Raw genomic sequence first — 10,369 nt, 5'->3', positions numbered from 1 at the left:
TGTTTGTAAATAGGATCACAAGTCCGCATCTTGTACAGCAATTAACCACTAAGAAGAATATATGCAGTGTATTATTTGTTGAAACTGTACTTCCGATGTGATTTGAAACTGTCTCATTGCTATCTGTTTATCAATAAAACTTTGAAAAAAAAATTTAAATAAATAAAAAATAAAAGAACTAATGAATGGATAAAGAAAGTATACTGTATACACACGAAGGAATGCTATTCAATCACAATAAAGAATAAAAACTTGTCACTTTCCAAAACATAAATAAATAAAATATTTCTCTTCATTTCACTTCCACCTTTACCTTAATATCATAATTAAAATGATTTCTTCCACTACCTGGCTCTCACAAAATTTCTATTACACATATTGTATAGTTCTACTTAATGTGAACATAAAATCATAAAAATACAATGGACATACCCTATAATTTGCCACTAAAAGTACAAAATTCAATGAATCTTACTATAAAAAAGAACTGTTCATTCATTACCAAAATCAATTTAAAATATTTTAATCATCCCAAAAAGAAACTTCTGCTCCTTAGCAATGCCTCTACTCACTATATAACTGCTTTATAATTAATAAGTTCTACTTTGTTCTCAATAGAAGTAGCAGGATATATGATTTGCAAATAGTTTTTCTCATTTTGTTGGCAGTCATTTGACCCTTGATGTATGAAGCAGAACAGTTTATCATTTTGATGAAGCCTAATTTATTCATTCATCAACTTGTGTTTCTGGAGGTGTATCTCAGCAGACCTTGTACATATAAAGGCCAAGGAGATTTATACCTATATTTTCTTCTATTAGTTGCTTGATATTGTCGTCACTTGGGTATCATTTGTTTTGTTTTTCAGTACAGGGAATCAAATGGAGGGCCTCAAGCATGCTAGGCAAGTACTCTATTATTGTGCTCTCTCTCCAACAATTTTTTATTTTGAGATAGGGATTCACAAAGGGCCCAGATTGGGTTCAAATTTACAATACTCCTGCCTCAGCCTTCCAAGTAGCTTAGATTACATGTGTGTACCATCACATGTAGCTGTTTTTCTCTAAATGTCTATGTCTATGATCCTCTTTAATTAATTTAATACATGCTATGAAGCAAGGCTCCAAATAAATGTGGATATCCAGTTTCCCTACAGCTGTCTGTTCAGAAAGACCATTTCCTCTACTGAATGGTCTTGACACCCTTGTTAAAAAGTAATTGACTGTAAATATATGGGTTTCATTCTAGGCTTTCACTTCTATCCCTTTAATTTTGTGCTATTATAATATGGATCTTAAATGCTCTGAATCAAGGCCTATGTGTTAAAGACTTAGCCTCAGTTTGACATTCTGAAGGTATGAAGCTATACCTAGTAGAAATCCTTCCCTTTTATTCATTAAGACTATGTCCTTAACCTTACACTTGGCAGGTGAGTCAGGAAGGATCTAGAATTCAAGACTAGCCTGGCAAATTGAAAGTCAGTTTCTAACATCCTGTCTAGTGGATGTGGTAGTGCATGCTTTTAACCCTAGCACTTAGGAGGCTAAGTGGGCTATAAAGTGAGTTCAAAGCCAAGTCTGAACTACAAAGCAAGACCCTGTCTCAAAAAGCACAAAACAAACAACAACAAAAAATCCTGTCTCAAAACAAAAATGCAATGTGTTCTGAAAGGCATTTATGGAACTCTGCTTCCTGTCATTTCTCATCACGAAGTAAAGGGTTTTCCTCTACCACAATGTACTGTGTTGCCACAAACACAAAAGTATTGAAGACAAGAGGCCAAGGCCTGAATAAAATCTGAATATTTTTCAATTGACATCGGTTATTTTGTTGAAAACTGACTAACACATAGGTTTATCTTTATGCCAGCAACACAAAATCTGGATTATAATATAAAATTCTAGTGACGGAAAGCAAGCATCCTCTGGCTTAGGGCTAGGGAGATAGCTCAGTAGAATAAGTGCTTGCCTGGCAAGCACGAGGTCCTGAGTTCAATTCCTGGTACCACAAAAAAAAAAAGAGTCCTCTGGTTTTGTTCATTGCAAGTAATTTTACTGTCTAAACATTTATACAATATTTATGAACTATTTTAATTGGATATACTGATAAAACTAATAAAAACAGCTAGGTAATTAGAGCTTCATCCCCAATTAATAAACAAAGTTTGCTAATCTAAGATCAGATGCCAGCTATTAGGTCATATTTGCTAATAGACACATAATTGCATGAAAAAGTCAGTGCACTTGGTATAACTCACTCTCTTCAGCCTCTTTCTGTGGTACGGTTAAGAGTCAGATTTACAAACAAGTAAATATCACAAATGCAAGGCTAACTAGTTTAGAAAAAGGAGGAACTTCCTATGCTAAATCTGTACCACCTCTACATCAGAGTCACTAATTTAAAATGTAGTCTGGCAAATAAAAATATAATGCTCTCAGTAAAGAAAGTAAAAATGGGCTGGGGAGATAGCTTGGCAGTCTAAGCACTTGCCTGGCAAGCTCAAGAACCCAAGTTAAATCCCTGGTACCACATGCCATGATGGCCCTTGAACCCCAGGTGCACCATGCAGGACCTGAAACCAGGCATGGTAGCATATTCCTATATCCCAGTGCTGGGGAGGCTGATATAGGAGGATCACTATGAGGCTGAGCTGCATAGCAAGACCCTATACCAAATAAATAAATAAAGACTTGAGCTAGACACAGTGTCATACACTGTGTGATCCTAGCTATTCAGGTGGCTGAGGCAGGAGGCTGGCTTGAGGCCAGTGTAGGCCATACAACAAACCCATCTCTTGGGGGGGCCAGGGAGATGACTCAGTGGAATAAGCACTTCCCTGGCAAACACAAGGGTCTGAGTTCAATCCCCGGTTCCGAAAAAAAAAAAAAAATCTCTACACACATACATACATACAAAATGATTATGCTATCCCTCTGGGAGTTCTGAAACAGAACTGATTACTCATTCTTCATTGCATTATAAAAAAAACACAAGAAATGACTTTTGAGAGGGGTATTTTAGGTACCAAACTCAGATTCAGCTTTTAGGCATTGAACTCAGGACCTCGAACTTACCAGGCAAGTGCTATGCCACTGAGCTGTATCCCCAGCCCAGGAAATGTCATTTTAATACTAAGGCCAGACAATATCTTTTAAACCTTTTGAAGAAATGGTACAAAAGGTACTAACTAAATGCACAGACAGAATTCTAATCCAAGCTAGAGAATTCAGTGAAGCTCTACAGCTAACAGAAACAAGATGAGGATCCTTGGTACCCAAGAAGTGTGGGAGGCAGATGGGGCAGGACAAGAAGGGATTACTTTGTCCTCATTCAAGGGAATAGGCAATGAATGTTACATAGAATAACCAAAGCTCAAGAAAAGCAAAGTGACAAATGGAAAGATCTTATTGCATTTGCTCGGATTGGAAGCTTAAAGTCCTATGAAAAATGCTACACTAGCAGCAAAGAAAAACCTTCAGAACAGCACTGCAGTACCTGTAAAAAACCATTCTTCCCAAACTCCACAAATAAATCTAATGTTTCTTATTAGAGGTATCATCCTGAAGTTGATTTTCACTGACAGCTTTCTGTATTTCATGCAACTCTTTCCACTAAATAAAAGGAACTTCTATTCTGTACAAATGTTGAAGAAAAGGGCAACCGCAGCTGTGATTTTAGTGCACTAAAAATACTTCCTTCAATTTTATGGTAGAGGAAGAGTTCTTGGGGAATGACAAAGATGGAAACTAAATCATCTTCAAAGCTTTTTGTAAGAAAAGAAATACATAATAGACATACAGGACCAATATGAGAGTGTGTGTGCGTGTGTGTGTGTGTGCACACACGCGCACGCGCATGCGCACACCCAGGCACATATCTGTGGTATGACAGGAGAAGGCACAAAAATAAGCAAAATCCCCTACCCATAATCACTGTGGAATCACCATTAGTATCACTTGATCACAAGCACCACCCGAGCATTATGTTAACCATGTAGAATGGCCAGGAGTTACTCTAGATCCCATGCACATCAATCCATACGTTAGCCCTCCTCAGGTAGGAAAGAAGATTCAAAACTGTATTCCCAGGAGGCAAAGGATCTGGCAAAGGTGTTCAGTGAACCAATGGAAGATAAGAGGGTACTACCAAAAGGACCCTAATTGAAGAAAGTAAAGAAAAAGTGAAGACTACAGATCTAGTAAGCTGCTAATGCTTCAATACAGCCTGTCTCCTCCAACTCATGTTAGACTTTAATCCCTCCTATGAGGTAATAATAAGTAAAAAGTTAAGCCTATCATGATGTTTACACATGGACCTTAGATGTGATGAGGATTAGATGAGGTCACCAGCATGAAGCCCCCATGACTGAATGCTAAGGGCATTTTACCAATATAGGAACCCCCTCTCTCCCACCATGAGATGTCCTGGGTCCCCTCTGGACTCTGCCAGCAGGAAAACATTCCCCAGAATCTTGGACCAGAACCATGAGCCAAAATAAAGCTCTTCAGGCCACCCAAATAGCTCAGCGGATTAATGTATCTGCTTAGGCAGAGGCAGGGGTCAATCCCCAGGTCGATCCCTAGGCCTGCTGTGCCAGTCACATCCCCAGGGTGCACTGAGATGGGCAACTGAGACTGGGCGGGGTGACACACCCCTGTAGTCCCAGCTCTTGGGACGCTGTAAACAGGTGGATCACTATGAGTCCTATCTAGTAGTCAGACCCTGAACACCCTGTAGACCCTTCCCTAAAAATACAGAAACAAAAACAACAACAACAAAAAAAAAAAACAGGAGGATCATTACAAGTCTGATCTACATAGTGAGACCCTATAGACCCTGTAAACCCTGTACTAAATACAAAAATATAAATACCTAAATAAATAAAGCTCTTCTATATTTACCCAATCTGTGGTATTGTGTTATTAGCAACAGAAAATGGACAAGACATAGATGTACATATAATACTTCTAAATGCCCTAAAGACTATTACAGGGGTTGGAGAGATGGCTCAGTGGTCTAAAGCACCTACTTGGAACAAGCTTGGCAAAGCACAGGGACCGCGGTTCAATCCCCCAGCACCACATGCCAGCCAGCCCTGCCCCCAGGTGGGCTGAGCTGGCCACACACACACACACTAAATAAATGTAAAAAATAATAATAAATTTAAAAATAATAATAATAAATAAATAAATTTCTTTTAAAAAAAGACTATTACAGACATTTCTAATACAAAAAAAAATTTCAAAGGAATGTTAATGTATATATGTAACACAAATGACACCTTATTTTTTCCTTGGAAGTAAAAATAAAAACCCTAGGAAGCAAAATGAAGGGAGAGATCTCATCATAAAAGAAGATACACTTCAAAGAGGTTGCGATAGATATATAGTTGCATTCTCTTAATGAATAGAATGATTTGTTCTAATGGTGTTTGTAAATAGGATCACAAGTCCACATCTTGTACAGCAATTAACCACTAAGAAGAATATATGCAGTGTATTATTTGTTGAAACTGTACTTCCGATTTGATTTGAAACTGTCTCATTGCTGTTTATCAATAAAACCTTGAAAAAAAATAAAAATAAAAAATAAAAGAAGATACAAATAAAACCAAGATCACTAAACAGAGATTCCCTCAATGGATGAGCCAGGAAAAAAGGGTAGAAAAATCTCATAAAGGGAAATGAAAGAGACAGATGCCTGGTCCACCTAGATTTAGATTTAAATTCCTTTGGATTTAAAAGAAAAACATAATATGAAGCAAAAGTGAAAACCAAATAGACTGTATTCACAAAATTTAATTTTATAAAATAATGTCAAAGTCTCCCAGACACAATGATGCAAGGATGTGGGAGACTGGAGCAAAAGGAGCCAGTTCAAGGCACAGCCTAAACAATCTAGCAACTTAGTAAAATTTCTGTTTCAAAATAAAAAACAGGGGGCTGACCAAATAGCTCAGTGGATTAAAGTCCCTGCAAGCAGGTGCAGGGGCCAGTTTGACCCTGGGCCTGCCCCCATGCCCAGGGCTTGCTGAGATGGCAATTGAAAGTGGGCATGGCATGCGCCTGTAATCTCAGCCCTTGGGAGGCTGTAAACAGGCGGATCACCATGAGTCAGATTTAGTAGCGAGACCCTGAACACCCTCACCCTATATACCCTTCAATAGGATACAAAATAATAATAATAATAATAATAATAATAATAATAATAATAATAATAGATAAATAAATATTAAAAAAACAGAAAAAAAGGCTGAGAACATAATGGATACCAAACCCAGTTTAAAGGTCTTGGGAAAGCTGAGATAAGATAATCAGAGCAAGTTCAAGGGCAGCCTGAACTGTATAGTGAAACCCTGTCTCAAAAAGACAAAAAAGGAGGGACCTGCCCCTTAGCTCAGTTCTTTAAGTGGCTGCTTCAACAAAGCAGTCAGGCTCAGGTTCCTGTGGTTGATCCCCCACAACTCAAGCCAGCCAAACATGCCCTGAAGGCATTTGGAGCAAAAAAAAAAAAAAAAAAAAGACAAAAAAGGAAAAAATAAATAAATAAAAGGAGACAGAGAGAGAGAAAAAGTCTATCTGTGGGGCTAAACAGCATACATCTCATAAAGGAGGTACTTTTAAAACATTTTAATACTCTTAAATTACTTTGAAGTTATAAATATTGATAGGGTTTGTTTCATTTTAATTGTTGTTAAAATTTCTGGGTAAACAGAAAACTCAGAACCAAGTAGAGGGAAACAGTAGAAGGAAGAAAGTTCAATTTATCTCAGAGAAAGCAAATGAAAAAACCAAACTGAGGCAACAAATGAGGTGTAAAAAAAGAAATTTCTCAGTATTCAAAAGACTGAGAGGGTAAAAAAGCAGATTGTCACATTTACTTTTTAAAAGTAATCTAGGGGCTGGTGAGATGGCTCAGTGGTCTAAAGCACCTACTTAGAACAAGCTTAGCAAAGCACAGGAACCGCGGTTCAATCCCCCAGCACCACATGCCAGCCAGCCCTGCCCCCTGGTGGGCTGAGCTGGCCACACACACACACACACAAATAAATTAATTAATTAATTTTAAAAAAAATAAAAATAAAAAAAAATAAAAGTAATCTAACTGCAAAAAATAAAAATAAACTAACTTATGCTGTTTACAGGTGACAAAGCATTAACAATTCAGAAAAGTTTAAAGAAAAAACAATGGAAATAGTTGTACTACACCAGGCAGGTTAACCAAAAGAAATCTGGCACAGCTATATTATTATACAATAAAACACATATTAAAGCAAAACAATCAGGGAAAAAAGCTACCAACTGATGAGCATCTTTACTCCAAAAAGAATGATGAGGGCTGGTGAGATGGCTCAGTGGTCTAAAGCACCTACTTAGAACAAGCTTAGCAAAGCACAGGGACCACGGTTCAATCCCCCAGCACCAAATGCCAGCCAGCCCTGCCCCCTGGTGGAACACACCACCACGCCCAGTCTCAATTGCCCATCTCAGTGCAGGGGGCGGGGGGCACACAGCAGGCTGGGGATCAAACCCCAGCCCCTGAGCCTGCTTGCAGGTGCTTTAATCCGCTGAGCTATTTGGCTGGCCCTTACCCCTTGAATCTTGAAAGATAGTCAAGAGTAGTCTGCCAGAAGAAGGAGACGATGGAATTAGCAAAGGCACAAAGATATAAAACAGTATAACCTATCTGGAGTAAAGCCAACAAAGTACTGTTGAGAAATGGCATGCAAGGTGTTATAGGATCTTAAAAGTCCCTGAAAGGCCCATTGGTAAAAGTTTGGCATTACTGGGAAGTGGAGCTATCTCCTCAAAGGGAATAGCAGAACATCAGCTCCTTCTTCTTTCTCTTTTGTATTGCTGTCATCAGGTGAGCAGCTGTACTCCATCACCCACCCACCATGATGTGCTACCTTGACACAGGCCCAAAAGAAACAATCATAGACTGAAAACTCCAAAACTAGAAGTCAAACAAACCTTTTTTTCTTTAACAGTTGATCATCTCAGGTATGTTGTTATTATGACAAAAAGCTGACTAACCTACAAGGCTCCTGATACAAAGGGGAATGGAAGAAACAAACAAAAGAAGATGCCTAAGGCATCATCAAAGTGACACAAAGCAAAATAGAGATTTAAGCAAAGAAGTAACACAGAGTCAGAAGATTCAATCAAGCACACAGATAACAGACTTGAAAGGGCCAATTGGACAAAGTATCAGAAACTTACTACTTTAGCTCAGAAAAGTAACAGAAATTTAAAAATTTAACTATATAGTTAATATAGTTAACTATATTTACTATTGTACATCAGGCATTGTGCAAAGTGCTTTACTTAACATTATCCATTTAACATTCGCAATAATTCTACGAAGTCAGAACTATTCTATTTTATGGATGAGGAAACAGAGGCAGAGAGAAATTAAGTAACTTCCCTAAAAGTTATATAGCTAGATCCAAACCAGCTAATCTAACCTCAGACCCTGGATATACCACCAGTGTGATCAGAGAAACAGACTCAAGACTCATTTATAAGATAAAATTCAGCTGTGCTTTGAAAAAAATTTTTTTTTCCTTTTTCAGGAAGGTGAAATGGAGAAAGTATCTCACTTGAATGAATGGCAATTAGAGTTGAAACTACTAAAGTCCTTAAGGATCACTCAGCCATTACCCAGACAATGCTAAAATTTCTTACCATCCCTAACAAATAGTTGTCCAGCCTATACTTGACAACACAACAAATATCTGAATTAAGCAAAACTCTGTCTCCCATGACTAAGTTTCTACAAATTTTTTTTTTAATGTTAAGAGGGTGTGTGTGTGTGTGTGTACTGTGTGTGTGTGTGTGTGTATTTTAATGCTGAGAGTTGAAAAGGTTTTTTGGTACTTTACCCACTGACTTTCACACAGGTATTTTGTTGTTGTTGTTGTTGTTGTTGTTGTTGTTGTTGTTGTTTTTGAGGGGGGACCTTTTTAAAAAAAGGGTTTCACTATGCAGTTCAAGCTGGCCTTGAACTCACCTTGTATCCTAGGCTGGCCTCCAACTTGCTGCAAGGGGTGTGTTGGCATATGCCTGTAATCCCTCACTTGATTTTCACAGTTATATGCAGAATTCTAGAACTCCTCAAGGAGTTCAGGATTACCCTAGGCTAAGCATCTGCCTCCACTCTCCTGCTATAACCATATAGCATCAATTTTATAAAACTCTTCTGCTGGTATATGCTTAAAGTAGCATTAAAAAAAAAAGTAGTATGTTTTGAAAAGGTTTAACAATCACTGGTCCCCATCAACAGCCCTATAGTATGAATGCCAAAGGAATATGAGGTTCAGTAAGTGTGAACTGGTCAAAGTCACATGGTTGGGGCTGGAGACATAACTCAGTGGAATAAGAGCTTCCCTGGCAAGCACAAGGGCCTGAGTTCAATCCCCGGTTCAAAAAAAAAAAAAAAAAGCCACATGGTCAAAAATCAAACACAAGCAGTCAAACAGCAAAACAATCCTTCACAAACAGAACTATCCCATTCCTCTCTGCCATCTTTTGTTTCATCTCCCATTCTTCCTTCTCTAAAGCTTATAACAAATTTTCTGATCAAAGTTGACTTAGCAGTAAAAGAAAGCATTCTGCACACTGGAATAAGGGCCCCAGGAGTACTATAAACTCACGCATTTCTATGAACAGCTGCCTCTTCTCCGCCATGGTCTTCCACTTGTTCCCACCTTCTTCAATCATCCTAGAGACAATGAAAGACATAGTAAACCATAATTAAACCATGCTGCTTATCACTGTGTTGTGAGAAAGTACAGGAAGGCAGGATAATTGTACATTTTAGACAGTAAAAATACAAATGAAGACAAGCCATTGTCCCTTTATTTGGCAGTTTCTAAAATATTGTTTAGCTTCTTCTGTATAAGTTTGCAATACATAACAATTATATTCATCTTGGGAAATTTATAGTAATTATAACATCTTGGAGAAATAATTATATTCATCTTAGAAAATAATAATTATATCTTAATCATTTTTACTTCCCCTTCCCTTTTCTGCCCTCCTTCTTTCATTCCCAGATTCACTTCCCATCTCTACAAAGTCTACAGTCAACACTTAATTTTTTTTTAACCAGAAATTAAACTCAGGACCTTGAACTTGCCAGGAAGACACTTATGCCACTGAGCTATTTGCCTGTCACTCTACAGTCAATATTTAAATGGCCTTGTACATTTGTTTCCTGTGCAGGAAATGTGCTGGGGCCAGCGAGATAGCTAAGCAGTCTAAAGAGCCTGCTTAGGCAAGCTTAGGTAGGTGCAGGGGACCACAGTTTGATCCCTGGCATCTGCACCAACCCCACCCTCAGGATGGGCTAAGCCACCCACCCACCC

The 10,369-nt window shown here is 38.2% G+C and overlaps 1 protein-coding gene across 23 annotated transcripts in view; it reads right to left on the bottom strand.

The window, feature by feature from the left end:
- Positions 1-10,369, bottom strand: part of Dtnb (dystrobrevin beta) — a 439,182-nt gene that overhangs the window by 379,417 nt on the left and 49,396 nt on the right. For all 23 annotated transcript variants that reach the window (XM_023711049.1, XM_023711053.1, XM_023711057.1 and 20 more), the window contains exon 2: positions 9,656-9,723. In XM_023711049.1, the coding sequence (XP_023566817.1) occupies positions 9,656-9,722 (67 nt within the window). In that variant the 5' untranslated portion in view covers position 9,723. The remainder of the gene's footprint in view (positions 1-9,655; positions 9,724-10,369) is intronic.

The sequence above is a fragment of the Octodon degus genome, unplaced genomic scaffold, assembly GCF_000260255.1.
Source record: "Octodon degus isolate 3935 unplaced genomic scaffold, OctDeg1.0 scaffold00019, whole genome shotgun sequence".
Lineage (NCBI taxonomy): Eukaryota > Metazoa > Chordata > Mammalia > Rodentia > Octodontidae > Octodon > Octodon degus.
The sequence above is the reverse complement of the archived record's forward strand: the minus strand, read 5'-3'. Positions and strand labels throughout refer to the sequence as shown.